The sequence below is a fragment of the Adelges cooleyi genome, unplaced genomic scaffold (assembly GCF_023614345.1).
Source record: "Adelges cooleyi isolate 19-005CV unplaced genomic scaffold, UGA_ACOO_1.1 ACOO_flye_CR_arks_rails_tigmint_CR_PRNA_651, whole genome shotgun sequence".
Lineage (NCBI taxonomy): Eukaryota > Metazoa > Arthropoda > Insecta > Hemiptera > Adelgidae > Adelges > Adelges cooleyi.
Window position 1 is genome coordinate 5,754,798 of NW_026096352.1, and position 20,921 is coordinate 5,775,718.

At 27.1% G+C, this 20,921-nt stretch overlaps 2 protein-coding genes across 6 annotated transcripts; one reads left to right on the forward strand and one right to left on the reverse strand.

Annotated features, from left to right (window-relative positions):
* Positions 1-4,402: 4,402 nt before the first annotated feature.
* On the reverse strand, positions 4,403-6,300 carry LOC126844981 (uncharacterized). The gene is made up of 4 exons (XM_050583526.1): positions 6,170-6,300; positions 5,945-6,048; positions 5,269-5,437; positions 4,403-4,669 (listed from the first exon to the last, which is right to left on the reverse strand). Exons 1-4 carry the CDS (start codon positions 6,182-6,184, stop codon positions 4,439-4,441), a joined length of 519 nt encoding a protein of 172 aa, XP_050439483.1. The 5' UTR covers positions 6,185-6,300; the 3' UTR covers positions 4,403-4,438.
* Positions 6,301-6,380: 80 nt separating this feature from the next.
* LOC126844979 (glycerol kinase-like) lies at positions 6,381-17,581 on the forward strand. Of its 5 annotated transcripts, none has more exons than XM_050583521.1 (14): positions 6,382-6,889; positions 7,911-8,099; positions 9,425-9,490; positions 10,146-10,404; positions 10,460-10,547; positions 10,670-10,699; positions 11,554-11,701; positions 11,905-12,014; positions 12,096-12,201; positions 12,267-12,377; positions 13,302-13,558; positions 13,624-13,829; positions 16,984-17,112; positions 17,281-17,581. In XM_050583521.1, exons 3-14 carry the CDS (start codon positions 9,425-9,427, stop codon positions 17,373-17,375), a joined length of 1,605 nt encoding a protein of 534 aa, XP_050439478.1. In that variant the 5' UTR covers positions 6,382-6,889; positions 7,911-8,099; the 3' UTR covers positions 17,376-17,581. The 5 variants fall into 5 exon arrangements, with proteins under 5 accessions (XP_050439481.1, XP_050439478.1, XP_050439477.1 ...); XM_050583520.1 differs by lacking the exon at positions 7,911-8,099 and having other exon boundaries at positions 6,382-6,602; positions 6,657-6,889; positions 17,281-17,580; XM_050583522.1 differs by lacking the exons at positions 6,382-6,889; positions 7,911-8,099 and adding an exon at positions 9,151-9,169.
* Positions 17,582-20,921: the final 3,340 nt, after the last annotated feature.

Sequence of the window (20,921 nt, forward strand, 5' to 3'; positions counted from 1 at the left end):
CCATTTTTTTTTTAGACCTATAGTACTTTTAAATTTGATTACGAATATGTAAAAATTTTGCGCCACTCGCACTTATTTTGGAAGTTATAGACTTTTAAAGTTCGTCGATATCGACATACGCGCGCGCCTGCTGGGTACTTCGTCCGTCGATCGCTGCTCTCGACATAACGGCCGCCTGTTATACTGTGAATATGCGCATTAAATAAATTTAAATGGTGCTCGGGAAAAACCGACTAAGTCTAAAATTTGGAATATTCAAAAATTAAAATTCTAACGCTAATAAGAAATAAGATATTGTCTTATTTTTCACATATGTACAACGACTGATAGAATCGTTGTCTGACTTGGGTCGTTTACCTATAACACGTATGTATTTTAAATCTTGCAAAATTTATTTAACCCACTTTCCGATTTTGACTAAAAAGAAAAACGTGGGCCCTATTTAACAAATCCAAATTCATTGAGTTAAGTATTATGAAATGTATGTATCACACACTAATATTGAACCAAATTTAAATTACAACAAAACATTATCTGAAATTTTATCTTAAGTCAATAAATTTGGACTTTGTTGAATAGGGCCCACGTTTTTTTTTTAGTCAAAAATTAAAGATGTTTAACATTATTTAAAATTGTAGTTAATTTTCTGTTGTTTTCAAAGAAGTTGACATTTTTAAAAATGACGCAATAAAACAGTATTATAAATAATACAAATCAAATTTAAAACGAACAAATTGCTCATTTTTAAAAAAAAAATGTTACCTGTAGTTGCAAACGATTTTTTTCTCACTAAATTCATGTCATTACTTTCGTGTGTTCGGAAGAACATTAAATGACATAATTTTTTAATTAAAAAGAGACCGTTCTCTTGTAAACTCCATTATTTTAAATCGTATACATTTACATCATTCTCGTTAGCCATTTTAAGTTAGCTTAAGTTAGCTTATGCCATTTTAAACAATTTTAATAGATTAAGCATAAAATTTCAATATCCTGCATTACACGCGATCTTTAAATGTCTGTAACTCCCAAACTAAATTCATCCAACCAATAAAAGTAATTTCTTTTGAGTATAAACACATTTCATTGCTACGTGCTCATGTTGCTCTTACAGCAAGAACACAGTACATGCATGCCTGATTACTTTATAAGTCTGATTCTATTATTATTAATTTTATTAAATAATAATATTAAATTATTATTATTAAGTCAATGCATAAGTACATGCAATTTTATTGGATAATGGTAACTCATATAATCGTAAGCCCACAGAAATGTAATGGAAGACTACTTCAAGGTAAGTGAATTAATAATAATAATAAGATATACATACATAAATTTGTTTTATTATTATTATTATTATTAGTTTTCACCAAAAAGTATTACAGCTCGACAGTTATAGATATTATTAAAATTAATTTTCTTAATAAAATTAAAAGAGAAAATACAATAATTTAACTGAAATAAAATCTACAACAGCTATTCATAAATAATAATAATAAAAGAAAAATATATGTATGATAATATGATATGAGAAAAAAATGACACTTCTTAGATAATGAGTGGTCTACTATTTTGTAGACTGCCATTAATACCTGCAGAGTGGAAGTTAGAAGGGAAATCAATCACGAATAATTGATGATCGCTCTAAATTCGTCCAGAAACTTTGAGAGGGGATCGACGATCGGGAGAGACGTTGTTTGACCTGTATTGACATTCCCAAGTACTGATGCGTATGAACGGGCTTGTGATGACAAGGATTGAATATTTGAATCTGCTTATGTGCGGTAGAGAGTGGGTCAATTAATTGGAATTGAGTAGCAAGTTCACTGTTTGTTTTGGGTTTAATCCGATTAAGGTCTTTATTGATTTTTGATTTTATTATAGTTACTATTTTTTTTTATAGATTTTACAACCTTTGTAGTTGGCCGTATGGTCTTCGGTGCATAGGTCACTTTTGGCTGGTGAGTCTCCAGATTTTTGTCATTCTGTTGAACAATGGTTATCCCCACTTTTTTTTTGTTTTTACCCCCTTCTCCCAACTTAGTTTTTTGATAGCAACTTTGAAATGGTAACGCTTACAGTTTATTAACTTTTTAAATTGAAAATAATGTACAAAATAATTTGACTGGTCGATAACCAGTTTTGTTTCACTATTTTTGAAGTTATTGGAGTTTCAAGTTTAAGGCAGGAGGAAAGGTGGAGTTTAAAATATTTTTTATCTGCACGCACTTCCCAACCGCACTTCTTCTTTTGTTTTCTTCAACTTTTATAACTTTTACAATAGTTGTTCAAAACTGGTTATCAACCAGTCAAATTGTTTAGTACATTATTTTAATACAAAAACTTAATACAATGTATGCGTTACTATTTAAGTATTAAAATTTGCTATCAAAAAAATTAAGTTGTGAGGGGGTAAAAACAAAAAACAAAATAGTATAATTTTTTAAATATTTTATTTTGTATAAACAATGCATCGTTGTAATTAGTACTTCAAAGTTCAAGGTATGCATAATGTTTTTTATATATAATTATACAATTCACTCATAAGTGAAGCGCGTGTTATCAGTAAAATATGTGAACCCAATGTCAGATTATGTAATGCAGATATGATTATTTATGATTAAATATCTAAAATATATTTGTAAACATTTAAAATATGCCTACCGGTTTCTAATTACTTTTTTCCCTTAAGAATATTTACAAAATAAACTAAATAAAAACTGTTTTCCAATGATGTATTGATGAGTTTTTTATTGTGTCAATACCTTGATAGGTTGCTATGGAAGAGTGAACAGTCAACAGGTATCTGAGAATTTTTTTCATTTTTTTGTTATTTACGAAGTACGCATATATGTGTAAATTTCATGATGATGTAAAATAACCGGGAGGAGGGGAAATGACATAGTCGATATAATAATAGTACTTATTTGTATATTATTTTGAGTAATATTAAAGTTATCATTGTCTTTATTTCCGTTATGTCTTGACTTTTGTACATTTGTATTGTAAGTTTTACATTTAAATTGAGTAATTTAGTGAAATAAACTTGAAAAATTAAAATAATATATAAATATATATATATTACTATTTTAGTTTTAGTTAATTTTACTAAGTATGTTTATATTAGGTATATACGTATTGAATATAATTAATATACAGTACATATTACAAATATACAGTACATAAATTGGAAAAATAAAAGTAGTAGACGTTTTTACTATAAAAAAAGAACATATCCGTAATTTTTTTACCCCTAAAACACTCAGTACCAACTTAAAATGTATAGGGATACGCTACAATTTTTGAAAATTAGTTGGGTTACTCAGTTTTCTGCGCAGTGTGTAAAAAAATTGCTATCGAGATATAGAGTTCCAATAACGAATCTCTCTCTTTCTTACGTTCAACTTGCGTTATTGCCACCCATCGGGGCTTAGACGGTTTATACTTGGAATTTTTGAATTTAATTAATTTAGTTTTCAATGCAAAGGTGATGTTTTTTGTTTTTTTTTATCAGTATCTAACTTTAAAACTGCTGGATTAGTATACTTGATAGTTGATGAACAAGTCTATCAATTAGTAAAAAAAATTATCTAATTTGAGCAATGGAGAGGGGGTGAAAAAGTTCACTTCTTCACTTTTAAAAGTAGAGATCACCAATTATTGCAATTTTTTATATTTCAATTTGATTTGTTATAAATTCGTGAAAAAATGGTCTGATCGAGTTGTTGACACTGTTTATAATGATAATTACGAAAACTAATTTCGTTGAATTTTGGTAAATCCTTTCTCAATAAGTCTCTACATCATAAAACTAAACTACTGACTAAATTTCATACTCATAGCTTCAGTGGTTCTGGCTACGGGTAGATGATAATGAATCAGCCAGGACATGTTATTATATATATAAATAATAATTACATGTATACATTGTTGATGAAGATTTCCTGTTAGTTTAAACTAGTAATTTCTTATAGAATCTTGTCTGGGAGATGAACCATTCACAAAATGCTTATTTCAAAAGTTGTATTTGGAAATTAAATAAATAATTTTGAATTCAGTTTTTAAAGGAAGTTATTTTATTGTTTTTACTTTACTAAACTGTGAAGCATTAATAATTGTGCATAAATTATTACAGAAATTGTTGAATAAAATCAAATTTTTTTTCAAGGTGTCAAACATTTTTAATTTCAAAATATGAACTTTATTTGACTGTATATTTAATATAGCAGTTCTATAGTGTTCGTCTTTATGTAAAAGCATAATATGTTAGTGTCTAGTAGACTACTGTTTATTTATTGTTGTTATTATATCAAAGTAAATTTTAAACATGTTTTCTTAAGAAATACATGTTATAATATATATTTCCTAACTATAAATTCGAATTATACTTAAACATAAACTTTAAAGATTGTTTCTTTATTGCTCATAAGATAATTTACTTTTTCTTACAATAATTTGGATTTTTAAATACTAATGGATTTAAACCAGCATACGGTTTTTTCTTCTTTTTTTTTTTGGTCTTTTTAATAGTGTCAATAGAGTTTTTAGTTGGGTTAAGATTTACTTCTTCTTTTTTGTTATTTTTAAATCTCCGGTTTTCTTTAGGTAACTTATTTTTATTGAAAACTAAATTTGTTGTATTATGACAAACCGTACATTTGGCTACCTAAAAAATGCACATAAATAATTAAAATTCAAAAAGTAGAATATTGCATGATTAAAAGGATACGTAAGAGCATGCTACACTATTCATTTTTAAAGAGTAATGTAAAAGCAATTTTTCACAAAATAATATGTATATTAAGTAATATAGTATTAAGGATTCTTTACTGATTTCCATATTTTTTTCTATAGGATAAATTCAAATGTTTTTCTCATCAAAACTGCTTTGAGCAGGATGTGAGACCAGTATTAGCAGTAAAATAACCAAACTTCCACAATGTATAATGAAGAACTTTATTTATCCCGTGGCTTTTTTATTTTTATGATATTTATATTATTATTTGTTTATAAATAAAATGAAAAAAAGGTAAATAAATTAACCTTTACAAATAAATAATTTTGATTCTCTTTAAGTTTCTATTTCTGTTTAAGTAAAAAACTAAAGAGGCTATGATAAAGTTTTTTTTTTGTCCATTGTAAGAACTTTATACGGTTACTGTAAATTCCATTCACACATAATATCAACAAAACCATTTTTTGCAGTTTAATTACCGGTGTGTAGCATTCTCTTAATTTAAATTATATTAATTTTTAAAAACATACCATTTTAAACAATCGCTGAAGTGATACCACTTTTGGTGGTTTTTTATTTTTTTTCTTCACATTAAGACTACAAGGAATAGTTTTGATAGTAAATTGACCTTCTGTCCATGATATTAAGCAATATGGACATTGCTTTTCTTGATCTATTTGACTGATTTCTTGTTTTGATCTAAAATAATTAAAACAATATTGTACATTTTTGGCATATTTACTTTAAGCTAATTAAAAACAAGAAACAACTAAGTTATCAAGCATAAAAAATTTAAAAAATGTCATACTTATACATATAAACTAAAGATGAACTACTAACTAATAATAAAAATATAAGTTCATTACATCATTCTCTTAATTACCTATGATATACCTATGAGTATTATTATAATGTACATAATATAAATTAAATTAACGAGTTCCATACATGTTTATATCAATTAATTAATTAAATTTTGTTATAAAAATAAACAATTTTGTGGTTCCTTAAACGCTACATAACAACCTTGATCAATCGATTGATCTATTCTACTTTAATAAATCATTAAAAGTTTCCATTTTTAGTACAGCCTGGGGAGCATATGAAATAAAAACATTATTCTATTATGTGTTTTAGGCCATACACAATAATCTTATACCTAAGCTAATTTAATAGAAAAATAAAATAATTTTTATACACACTTACGCTGCAGAAATTTTCAAAGCCGCTAACAATTTATTATCTGCGTTCAATTTATTCAATAAAAGTGTATACTTCAAAGTATAATTAAAGTCCAATACTTCGTTTTCCTGTAAAATGCAATTTAGTTGTATTAGATAAGCACAAATTACTATAAAATATAAAGGTAGTTTGTACAGGTTATTTGAGCAGTTAATACATATTGTGGAATAAATTGAAGATTTAACTTACTTCCATGGTTGACATTATAATTTATAATTGTTAATTAGTTATTAAGTGAATTATCCATTTTTTTGTTTTCACTAGACGCATGATTTAAATCCAGTAAATCAGTGGATTTATTTCTATAAATTGATAAAAAGTTCATGATAAGAAGTGATAATAAGTGACAACAGATTTCAGAATAATAATAATAATGCAAATATACGGATAACACAATCAGAGAATAATTGTTCTGTGCGGAGGATATCATCAATCATAATCGACGGCGCGAGTAAACATATTTATATTCATACAAGCATACAATTTTGAATTGAGGTTCTTAGCTCTTAAGGGTTTACAAAGTGTTTTTGCCATAGATCTATAAAGAAATGGACTGCGCTTTCCACATACCCCGCCTATACCACCGAAGGATCAATATTGATAGAAAGAGATAGATAGAAAGGTTGGGAATCGCCAAATAAATTCTTTATAATTTTAAATTAATATTTGTTATAAGGGAACTGGGAAGATGAGGTAAATTTGACTACGAGTATATTTAAATAACGCTGATATAAAATATTTTTCACTATGCTGAATTTATTGAGAAAAAAAATTAAGGGTCAAGTGTGTTGTGTTATCAGCGGATTCTGACTGATTATGTGTTAAAGAAATATAAAAATGTCAGTCTCAAATTTTTTTAAATTATATTCGTAAGAATTTTTTTGCTTGCCACTTCATTAGACATTGATCGTAAGTAGAAAATCATTTATATACATACCTAATGTTGTTTTTTATCGATGTATCTAACTATTTTTTTTTCGATATAGTACTAAATATTAACAATTATGAAGTAGGTAGATTTGAATTTCATTCATAAATTACTTAGTTGATAGTTCCCAAAGTTATAAAACAGTTTGAGTTAAGAACCGAAACAAAATTAATGAAGTACGATGTTCCTTTCTAAGTTAAGTATTAAAAATTGCTTAAATTTTAAGAAAAATTAGTTAAAAACCAAATACACATTATGAAATATTACATTTTTGTTTTATATTTTCTTAAAATAAAGAAAAAAATAGCTTTATATAAAGTAAATTAATTGCTTTGTACATATTTTAATAAATTTATTAGATGTATTCAAATCTGCCCTTTTTATAAAGATTTATTTAAAAATTGATAGATTGGTGAAGTTGGGAATAATATTATATTTGTACAAAACTTTAAACTACAGGTTGGATTCTCAAACTTTAAATTTGCCGTAAAATATAATTATGAAAAATATGATTTTCATTCAAATCAAGCCCATCTTCCCCTATACATTTTATTATTTCATAGTTATATTGTTACTTGGAAAAATGATCTTAAAAACATTTGTTGTTTAATAAAATATCTAAAGTAAGAATTTATGTAAATTTAATGTAGGTAGATTCTTTTGATAGAAAGGTATATTTTTTTCAGTGTAAGCAACATATTATAATATGCATATATACTACCTAGGCTTAACTTCTAAATGATATTATGTACAAATGATGTTTTACTGCTGCATTTTTTTTAAATTTGATGTTTTGAGAATCCAGCAATGACGGGAAACACAGTATGATTTGCTGAGGGCCTTTAATTTTATTGTAGGCCGTTCTGAAGTACCTATAATTAATATTGTGTGGCTGTCATTTATAAACTATTAATCAATTTAATATTAAACATGTTTATAAAACAAACAAATAATATTGCATTTATTATGTTACCTGTGTGTATTTTTTAATGCGGTGTCAAGCCAAATCTACAGCATGCAGAAATCTGAAATTTTTGATCATAGACGGACAGGGCTCCAAATGTACCAAAAAAATGTTCCTAATGTAACTGGATTTTAAATTTTCGCTTTCAGTCGCAAGTTATGACAGCTATGACGCGAGCTGTACATAATTGTGTTTTATAAAGTATGACATTCACGATAGATTGCTAGGTAATGACAAATTTATCGTTAAACTTATGCTGGCATTAAACTTTTGTGATTTTTGAAGGATTATAGCTAATAAACTTTAATATGGCTGCAATATTTCATTTAACACGTTCGCTGCAGTTCAATTTTGTATACACATACCCCAGCGCTGGTCAAAATTACGTATTTTTTTTTATGACGCCAATTGACAAACATTTTATCGTAATATATATATACTTCTAAAACCAAAAATTTACACTGAACAACGCTGACCTATAATAAAAGATAAATACATAACGCTGTCCGAATAAAATAACATTGGAAATAAATACAGAAATGACGCCTCAAGGCGTCATCCGCACATACAAACGAACAAAATGACGCCTGTAGGCGTCAAACGCAGCGAACGAGTTAACAATAGTTAATCCTTCTGCTTTTGTATATAATTAATTATATATAAATATTTTTAATGTTATGTTTAATAGTTATGCTTCTATTGAAATAATGCTTGAACAGGCTAATGATTACCGTAATAGTTTCTCAGATAATTTTATTTTTTTTGTAATGAAAAATGTTTATATTTGCACTGCTGATAATAAGAATACACTACACGTAGAGTTGAAAACCAACTTTTTAAAAACAAATAAACCAGATTATGTACATAATATGTGTAGTTCTATGCTGTGTCCATTTGAAAGACTATATAAAAGTCCAAGACACAAAGTATATTAAAGAAATCTAACTAGAGGGAAATCTTATATAATTCAAAATAATGAAATAAATGTTACACTGTGAAAAGTAAAAGAGTTTTATATGAAGACATTAGTAGTCATATTATTTTGATAGGACTTCAATTTTTTAAGTAAATTATAAATATTTTAATTCTGTAAAATTTACAGAGTGATCCCAACTGTTTTAACCGACTTCGTTTATCAGTTCAATTTTAATTTTAAATCATTTAAATTTAATTTTTCAGAAACTATTTATGTTTCAAACCCATGGGCACATTTTATTGACATATTACATATATAAAGATAAGAAAGATTAATGTAGTATGAAATATGTAACCTTTGTATTATATACAAAGTTACAAGGTAATTAACAAGAACCACGTATTAAAAGCATTTATAGTTTTGTATTTTGTACTTCAACCTAATCACATATTATTATTATTACATTTATAACCATTAAAATAATGACAGATAACATGGGATTTGTTTTTATAATTTGTTTTATTTAATATTATTTCATAGTATCATCAGATCAACTTGTATTTATGCACCAAAACATTTTTAATAAAAATTGAATGCAAAATTGTTAATGTTTGTAATTTTACTTTTTATTTTAAGATGTCTGCGTCTAATGAACAATTGGTTGGTTCTATTGATGAAGGCACTAGCAGTACACGTTTCATAGTATGTATTTCAAAGTTTCATATTTATTTTTTTACGCTATAAATATTAATGTAATCAGTATTTAATTTGATTCTTCATTCAAGTGCATATTATTATCACTTTTCATTTTTCTTTTCTTTTTAACGCATCTTCAACTTACGTTGCCTTTATATTGGGTTTTGTGAAATTCCCTCATCAGCTCCAAATGTTAAAAAAATATTTGCATGTCAAATTTACAATTATATAGAAAATTTTTTAATTTTACACACAAGTTCAAATATTTTTTTAACATTTAAAGCCTGAATGGCGGTCATTCAATGCCATGTCCCGTTTCAGGACCACCCAATATACATGTGTTAAATTGAGACATGCTCTTGTTCCTAAAATTAGGTTAGCTTAATGGCAGGTGCAGAACTGAATGCCATTTGCAGCTGACTATGCATCTCTTATGTTTCATTATACAAATAATATATTCAATATTTTAATATCATTAATATAACAACTATTAAGAATGTGCCTTAAGGGAAAAAAAGTCTCTTAAGTCTTCAACTATAAATATATTATAAAATCCTTAATCAGCCACGTGTTTCTGTGTAATTATTTCCTTAATTAACAGTAAAATATTAGACAAATAATTTAACAAATGGTAAATTCTTATTATTTATTAACTTAACAGGTATTCTCATCAGAAACTCATTTGCCATTAGCTAGTCATCAAATAAATACAACTAATATATGTTTAAATGAAGGATGGATTGAACAAGATCCAGTTGATATTTTGTGCAAAATTAAGGAAACAATAAGTGTAACATGTGAAAAACTGAAGTCGATGAATATATCACCTGAACGTATTGTAACTGTAGGAATTACAAATCAAAGAGAAACTACTCTAGTTTGGGACAAAAACACTGGAAAACCATTGTACAACGCTATTAGTAAGAATATTTTAAATATTCTCAATTGTTATATTTATACTGCTTTGTATTATAGTATGGATGGATGTTAGAACCGAAGAAATAGTTGATAGATTTTTAAACAAAGATATTCCTAATTGTACAACAGTTGATGAAAAAAAACGGTTAGTTCCAAACATCGTTATACATTTTAGTAAAGCTTCTAACTGCTAAACTTATATTATTATTTACTTTATTATATTACTTTTATTACTTGTCATGTGCTGAAATTCTCATTTGATTTCAGAAATATTGCATATATTTCAAAAAATTTTGGGTATGGCTGCTCGTTTATTATATAAATCATATATATATGATAATTTTACCATAACATAAATACACTTCCTAGTTGGTTTTGATAAATAATATCAGAATGATGTGTTTTATTGGCAAGAACAAATCCAAATATTAAATTTGTCATAAATTGTGATATATTATTAATGTAACCTGTGGATTTTAATTGCAACCTTAATTACTTTGCATTACTTATTATAATTGCTATGCTAGTTACACTAATTCACAGATAATAAACTATCGTTTTCAATAACAGTATCTCTTTATTATATAAAGATCTCTTTAATTTTTGCACGCCATAATCTTCTCATAGCTTTATAATACTTTGTTCAGTATTATTATTAAGAACAAAACCAAATATCAGATTTGTCATAAATTTTGATGTATTCTTACTGTAACACAAGGTTTAAAATTGCACAATTAACTACATTGCATTACTTATTATAATTTTCAACTCCCGTGTTCAATAAATTCTCACTAGATCGCATTATAAAAAAAAAAATCACAATAACTGAAAAGATACTCAAAACACATTTGTTAAAATTGTGTTACGGTACAGGTATATTATAGTTGACTTGGTGAAAAATCCTTATGACTAATACAAATAAGTTTATGAAGTTACTAATTATAATTTTTACCTAGTACCTCTTTTTAATATAAAGGTCTCTTTAGTTTTTGCACGCCATAATCATCTCGGAGCTTTATTTAACTCTGTTCAGTTTTATTAACAAATCATTTAAAAAAAAACAAAAAGTATTACAATCAAATAAACTATTTTTCCCATTAAACTCTTTAACATGAACATATTTGTTTGTATAATATGGCTATAAATTCTAGGCAGCTACAATCAAAAAGTGGATTGACAATGAATCCATACTTCAGCGTATTTAAAATAATTTGGCTGATAGAAAATGTCCCAGAAGTAGCTAATGCTATAGAAGAAAAAAGATGTATGTTTGGCACAATGGATTCTTGGATAATTTGGGTAATTCCTATTTAACAATTAGGTTAATTTATTTTTTATTATTTTTATAATATTAAGATATTATTCAACGATATGTAAACCAGATTTTTTGAAATGTATAAATTTTTGTCACAAAAAAAATATGACATTTTTGTACATATAGTAAAACAATCTCTTAACTATTTTAGAACTAAAATAAATTATTAATTTTAATTTTATTTTAGAATCTCACTGGTGGTATTAATGGTGGTATTTACATAACAGATGTTACAAATGCCTCTCGGACAATGCTGATGAACATTCATATGTTGGAATGGGATCAAAGTTTAATTGAGTATGTGATTTGTAATTTGAACATTTTTAAACATACAATTAGGAGAATAATGACTTAGTTATAATTTTTGTTCATTTACAGGTATTTTAAGTTACCTAATGGAATATTATTACCAGAAATAAGAAGTTGTTCAGAAATTTATGGCTACATATGTGATGGACCACTCAATGGGAAAACAATATCGGGAGTAAATTTCCTTCTACAATGAATTTTACTTAATAATTTACTGGATTGACAATTGGATTTTATTAGTGTGTAGGAGATCAACAAGCAGCACTAATTGGTCAAATGTGTTTTGAAGCTGGTCAAATTAAAAGTACATTTGGTACTGGTTGTTTCTTGCTATATAATACAGGCCACAAAGTAATACAAATATTTTTATCATATTAGGGTGTACCAAACCATTTTTTTCAACTTAAGTTTTAACTTTGAGGTTTATTTGAAAAAAAATAATATTGATGGTGATACAGACCTAATTATAAGAAATGATTGAGTATACTAAATCATCCAATATAACCTTGTTTATAAAATAACTTTTTTAACTTTTGCATAGAATAATAAATAGATTATCAATACTTATTTTTTCACTCAAACAAAAATTTAATATAGTTCATAAATATCAAACTAGTTAAATTTTTTTTTTTTTATGCTGACAATTTTCAACTACAATTTCTCTAGTGTATTTTATCTACTAAAAACTAGTAAACCCTAAAATAATTTTATCAAAATGCGAGAAGTTAAAAAATAGTTTTTACTAAAATAAACCATACTCTTACAAGAAAAACATGTTTTGGTCCAAACTAATTTATATTTAAATAATTAATATTTATTTTAGTTTGTAATTTAAAAAACAGTTTTTTCGTTTTTGGTTTTACTACGTTTTAAATTATAGAACTCTATGTAAATAAGAAATCTCTAAAATTTCGGATCTTGTACTTACTTTTCTTTTTTCTTTTTTTTTGCATTTGATTAACATATGGGTATTTTGATTAAAACAAATGTTATTGTAAAATTTCATAATATTTCACAGCTTTAAGAATCTTTTTTAATTTGTATAAATTTGGAATAATTATCAAGTTAAGAAATGAAGTATTAATATTTCTAATGTTAAAAAAAAACATTCAAAAAAATACTTAAATTTAGGGATTTCTTATTTGAATAGACTACTATCGATTGTAGCCTAATGAGTATTACATAAAAAAAAATTATTTATGGATACAATCTAAAATAATTTATAAATTTAATCACTATAGAAAAAAAAACAATTACTGACATTAATTATTATAGGCAGTAATTTCTACACATGGTCTATTGACAACAGTCGCTTATAAATTAGGAAAAAATGCCAAAGCAGTTTATGCACTTGAAGGTTCTGTTGCCGTTGCTGGAGCTGCTTTAAAATGGTTAAAAGACAATTTGGGTATAATAGAAGATTACGATCGTTTGTCAACACTGGTGGACAGTGTGCCTGATACAAACGGAGTTCATTTTGTTCCTGCTTTCTCTGGGCTATATGCTCCGTATTGGAAAAGCGATGCACGAGGGTGAGAACTTTTCATCAACAATTGTTTTGTCGCAAATTAAATGATTGACATGATTTTACTTTTAGAACAATTGTGGGTTTAACCCTTGATACTACAGATGCTCATTTAGTCCGAGCAACCATTGAAGGTGTCTGTTTCCAGACAAAAGATGTATTAGAATCGATGCAGTGGGATACTAGGCAGCCAATTACAACCCTCAAAGTTGATGGAGGTATGACTGTAGGTAATGGTTTTTTGCAAATTCTAGCAGACTTATGTGGAACGCCTGTTGGTAAGTTCATATGTTATAGTTTTTTATATACATATATATATATATATATATATATATAGATCTATATATTAGGGTGATCCTTAGAAAGTAGATTTTCGAACCGTGTTCCACAAGGGTTGAAGTTTAAATGGGGTTTAACATAGGATTTCGACACTCATGAACAAATCAATGTATAACATTTTTCCTACCCCTTAGTTTGCGCTGAAGTTTTGATAGTATTATACCTTGGAGTCTGTTGAACACGTACACCATACCTATAAGTTCATACCTGTCAAAATTGCTGTCAGAAAATAAAAATTTAACAATATATAGGCGTTTTTTTGGTACTTTTTTAGCTAATTTTCAAACAAGAGGGAACACCAAGAGATAGGATTGTTTTACGTTTTATATTAAATAATAATATAATTTCGACTTAAAAATCTAGAGGACGTCCTGATTGCCGGGTGATGCCTAGAGAATATGGCGGGGACGGCAGATGACGTATGTGATGATAACAGTACTGGCAACTATATTCGTTTTGCTAGGATTGTGATTTAAACTTTTTACATAGCTGTTAATTTTATTAATTATTTTGAACATTGTGTTAATGACCCAGTTGAGTCTATTAATTTTTGTTACCAAAAATTATGATAGATTATGTTTCTGAGTCAAGCCACATCTCTCGGGTACATTAAATACAATGTTATTGGAAAAAGTACCAAAAAAATGACTATATTTTGTTAAACTTTCATTATCTGACAACAATTAAACAGGTATGAACTTATAGGTATGGTGTACATGTTCAACAGACTCCGAGGTACAATATTATCATAACTTCAGCTCAAACTAAAGAGTAGGAAAAAAGTTATGCATTGATTTGTGCACAAGTGTCAAAATTCTATGTTAAATCCCATTTCAACTTCAACTCTTGTGGGACACGGGTTAAAATTAATATTTTTCAATTTTTTATTTTCATCTTATTTTTATTGTACTTAGAAACTTTTTAGAGGGGGCGTTGAGGTAAAATTAGAAAATCGACCACTCTAACATATATGTATATATTCAAAAAGTTTCAACTGACAATAAAGACTGAAGAATAATATCCTGTAATAGGTTTTGCCGAGCAAACCCTTTTATAGTGTCAGATGATAACGAATAGTTAATAATAATACTGTTTATTTAAAAATGTCTTACATTTTTTATAGAGATTTTATTGTGTTATATGTTTGTTAATACTGTTTAAAATAATTTTGGTCACATATCCATGTTACAATAATGTCGGGTGTCGTAAATGTTAAACAATAAATAGTAACTTGCGGTGGCGTACATTCAATCTTGCTCTGGGGGGGGGGGGTGTAAAAAAATAATACTTCCTAACCAGATGTTTCCAAATGATAAACCACTTTTTTCCCACCAAAAAATAATTATCAATTAAATGATTTGTTGGAATATTTTTTCGAAAAAAAAACTCGATGTTAGATTTCAAGAAATAACGAAAATTCTGGACCTATAGTTCCGAAGATATTTTAATTCTTGCTTAGTTGGCCGCGATTCCCCTACCTTCCCCTAATTAAAAAATACAAAATTTTATTATATATTTTTAGCTTCGATAAAATCGTAAGTTCCAAATTGAATACTTTCAACAAATAATTTTACTTATACATTTTGTGTTTATTTTGACTATTTTAAACATGGTGTAAAAACGTTTTTGAAACCGGTTTGAAAAAACGTTTCTTTACACGAATGATAATTCGAAAATTTCCTTACACATTTTTACTCCTGATTTTAAATGCAATTTTGCATTTGAAATGCTTTTTGGTAACTATTTTGCCCATCTCTGATAATATATTAATTAATAAAAACTAATAATCACAATAGTTATTATTGTGTTATCAGTTATGTGTATATCTTCTTAAACAGTTTACTGTAAAATAGGTAGGTAGATAAAATTATTGTAAATTCGTATTTTTAATATCAGAATAGGTATGCGTTTGAGCATTTAATAGTTAACAAAAGTCAAAACTGTACAAAACACTAAACACTTAAAAGTTAAAATATAATTATTTATTAATTAATATATTTGTTTACTTCAAGTTCTAAATTACTTCAGAGAGTAACATTATAACAATTATACAATAAATACCTATAATATATTATTTATTCACAATTTTTTGCTTTGGGGGATTTAACCACCCCCCCCCCTACTGGTAACTTGTCTTTGTTTAATTAAGTAAAATTTAAATAAATCCTTAATGATTAAGTATCAATTTTGTACCCAACATAAATATATATAACTATATAATACATATATTATTATATATATACAATATAATAATGTTTTTTAGATTTTCAAACTAAAGGGTGTCTCAAAAAAAACGCCGGATTTGAAAAGGCTACTTTTTTTTTTTTTGTTAACAGCGTTGTTTTTGCGATTTTTAGAAATTTTAAGAAAGTGGTGCAACACAAGATAGCAAAATTCCTGAACGCCCTTGAACCCCTCTTCATCACAAAACCACAATGATAACAGATTACAAATGTCGCAAAAACTATAGACCTTACACTACTAGACGGAGCATGCATGTAGTTCCAGCGAGCCAACGTGCTGCGCTGGCGGCGGTACTCGATGATGATGGCAATTAAGTTCCCAGTTTAAGAAATATAGTGCACGGTTTAAAAATTATTGTATGATATGTCTCGGCTATTTTTCGGTCATTAAAAATTTAACTTGTATAAGAAAGTGTTTAGTTTGTATTGCAGTATGTATTTATTGTAACATTGGAAGAATATTCCACTTGTGAGTACTTTTTTTATGAAGTCTTATTATAAAGTTATTGCATGTTGTACTAATCTTTACACAAATGTTTATTGAGACGTCTTCACAATACCCAAAGCTAAAAATATAAGAGACAAAACAAAATAATGTTGTACAATTCATTGAACAATAATTAATACTTTGCGCAGTGGTTTCACTGCTACGACAATAGTCGCGCTCGCACCAACCCACGCATCCAACCCGGATGCTCTGTCTAGTAGTATAAGGATTAAGGGCTATGGCAAAAACATTGCTTCTAACAACAACAAAATGGTTGCTTTTTCAAATCCGGCGTTCTTTTTGAGACACCTTTTATAAAGAATATCTTTTTTGAAATGTTTATATATTTAAAAAAAAAAATAGTACGTCCACAAATGGTTGAAACTACTGCCATGGGTGCAGCGTTGGCTGCTGGTTTTGCAATTGGCATTTGGGATATGCACAACATCAAATCAGTATCGGATACTTTTGTGTCATCTTTATCTAAACAAGGTAAATTTTGTTCTAACATTAAAATGGTGGTTTTGGGATTATTTATTACCTTAATATTTCTTGTTCTTATCCGAAATAAGAATAATGAAGCCATTATAATAAATGATCCCATTTGTATTGACCTTAATAGACCTAACATACTAAAATAATTTAAATTTCATATTTAAGAACAACTATTGAAGTATAGCGAATGGAAAAAAGCTATTTCTCGAAGTATCGGATGGCATAACGATGAAGACGATGGAGAAGACGAAGAGTTTTAAAAAAAAATTGTATAGTTAAAAATGTTAATTTTTTTTTGTACATTTAGTTGTATATTATATACATTTAGTTGTTAACATTTATCGGTATTTTTATAATGTTGATACCGAAAATTTAGTAAATTGTAAAAAAAAATACTTGACCTAACATTTACGCTTATGAGTATATACATAACTTTATGTAAAAATTATAAATTTTAGCTATCAAAAATCTTACCTTCGTGTATTATATTATATAAGGTTGATGTGTACATTTTTTTCTAATACAATTTTGGACCTTTTAACCGATTCTAAAGAATCAATCAATAGTACGTCACTGCTTTCCTAATGTGCATAGAATAATGAGACTTTGGTGAATCAGGTGGAATAATTTAAAATGAATATGGTAAATAATAAATATTGATTAAATCAATAACTTGAGAAACAGCAAAAGTCATGATTTTTTATGTGATTATGCCGGATATTTATTCTTTGGAGATATGTGCACTTGCCACAAACTGTCTTTCTCCAAGACTCACATGTTTAAGATATCGTTGAAAGGAGAAATGACACTAGTCAGTGAAATTTATAAAAACACTTTTAACAGACCAATCACAGTATAAATTAGCCCAATAAGAAAATATACGTGAGTATTAGTAGTAGTAGTGATAAGTAAAAGAAGTCCAATATTCACAGATAAAAATACAAATATTGATAAATGCATTGTGCCTAATTACAATTATGTGCTCAAAAGAAATTTTTAGTATTAGAGTGGATACGATTCAGATTGATCGTCTCTCTATATAAATGTATTGACATATGCATGTATAGCAGGGACGGCGCCAAGGGGGGGTGAGGGTGGGCGGTCGCCCCCTCATAACAAATTCTTGCCCTTCTCTCGCCCCTCCAGATATTTTGCTAAATAGTATAATTTTAAATATTTGATTATTATTCCTAAAACCCAGATTTTAAATAACTGTATTTTTATATATACAAATTTAGTTATTACGGAAATTGTGAAAACAATTGTTATTTTGATTTAAATCTGTTTATCTATACAAATTTAGTTATTAGTTATGACATTGCCACCAAATGTGGCCTATTTTTATCAATATATTTTGAGTGTTTTTGCAATCGGTTATCAATAATCCGTCGCCCATATAATTATGTGTTTTGGTGTATATATATATATATATATATATATAATTATAATATTTACGTTTGTGTGTGTGTTTTCCAAAAATTCAGTGTTTATTGACGGATTGTTTTGGTTTAATAGAATGTAGGTATAACACGATAACTATAATCTCCACTGACTGGTTGTTGGGCGTTTTATAAGCCTTCATTTTTACTTCGACTTTCATAGAGTACAATAAGAGCTATATGATGGCCGACAGGTAAAAATAACGCTTTTTTAAAAAAGTTGCCTTACTTAAATTGTACACTAGTATATATTGGCCCTTAATCTGTAATAAATTCATATTTTATACTATTTCACTTATAAATATTAAAGTCATTCACTGATAAATCATTATAATTGTTTTTTATTGACAGAAGTAGGTAAAATTATTGTGGTTGCCCCTCCAAAAAATTCACTTGACCTTTCCCGCCCCCCTAAGAAAAAAATTCTGGCGCCGTGCCTGATGTATGGTAATTAAAAATTAAAATATTTTCATTACCTGTTGACTGTTGATTCACTCACGCCTAGCAATCTGGAAATAAACTAAGTTCAAAGTGTAATTTTTTACTTTTTTTTGAGTTTTTCCTTAATAAAAAAAAAGTTTGACTACAGATTTATGAGAAATTTGTATATTATTATGTTAGAATTCCATTCTAGATCTACCTTCGGTCTAATTTTCAAACCTAAATCCATGAAACTTAGCTTGTAAAAGTGAAATAAAGAAAAAATGTACAACACTTCTAAGGGAAAAGGTTTATGATATTTTTTTGGTTTGTCGATAGTACTATATTTAAAGAATACTCCATACAAATTGGGAATTTATTTGACTATTTTAAAAAGAGCTACGGAGCATCGTAATTTTAAGTTGAAAAATATGTAAATTGTTTTGGTGTTTTTTTCAAATGTAATGGAGAGGTGTGAATTTTTTTATTTTTGGTCCAATAAAGTAACTTTTAGGTACGATATAAAATCTATATTTTATAGAGTTACTACACGGAGAAATCGGAACAGTGGTTTAACAAATATCGTGGGCCCAGACACAAACTTAAAAAAACACATCATTGTAATTACAATACCTACCTTCTTAGCTCCGCATCGAAGCTAAAATATTTTTAAATACCTGTTGACTGTTAAATCTAAGTCTTGCATAACAATCTAGAAAGTTAATATGGTTAAAGTGTAATTTTGAAATGCTCTTTCAAAAATTGTTAACATTGATATTATTAGCTACACACTATTAAGAAAATAATTACATCTACAATGGTAGTAATAAGGCAAGAATGAGTTTTTAGACATTTACCAGACCAGAAAATAAATTGCTAATCGCTAGAGCTACCAATATGTAATAGAAATTTAGTCAACATAATTTTAAATGTTTAAACTATGACCTATTTTTTTAATAATAGTTTAACAATTGGAATTTATAGTTTACGAGATTTTTGTACGAGCTTTAGCTATTTAAACGACTCATAAAATGTAGTACATTAATAGAGGTGTACTTAAAGAAAAGTTGATGAAAACAATTATTTAACTAATATATAATTTTTATACAAAATTATAAACAAGGAATACCTAAATTAGGTGTCTTGTTATTGTTTATCGGATTAGGATAGTTTTCATTTTTGTAGGTATATATTTGACATTTTATGGGTGAGTGACTAACAACAAAAATTGTATACATATGTTTATTATTTTGTTACCTAATACTATTATGTTAAGCCAAACTCATCGACAAAAAGACAACCTACAAACTACAATGATATACATTATGACGTAATACAACATGTTTACATCATTTAAACAAAATTGTAGATATACTTGATCTGATTGTACAAAATAGCAACATATTATTTATTATTAACATATTATACATCAAAATTATGATTATAATTTATTGTCATAATTAAAAATTGTTTACATCATAGAAAATATGGTTATCTGTATTGTGTAGATAAACTCCAAGTACTGTGTTGTGTAGGTAAATCCAATCGATTTAAATATTAATTAATTAGAGATAAAGTTTTAATAGTATAATATTTATTGTAATATATAATAGGGTGGTCCTTAAATTTGACATGACCAACAAACAGGAAGACCAAGGGAGTGAAATAAAAATCTGAAAAAATTAGAGATATTTTTTTTCAATATTTGGAGCCGAATGACGGTTATCCAATGCCATGTCAAATTTATAAATATATAATATATATAGGGTGTGATGTACAGTTCTACCGAGCTTCAAATGAGACATTCAGGATGCTCTATGAGTACAATAAAAAGTGTTAATTTTTTTTAATTTAAAAATTATTTAAAATAGAACTCGTATCTCATTAAAAAATTATTTCAGATTTGAAATCAGGAGAATCTTGTTGAATTGATATGTAACATGATTT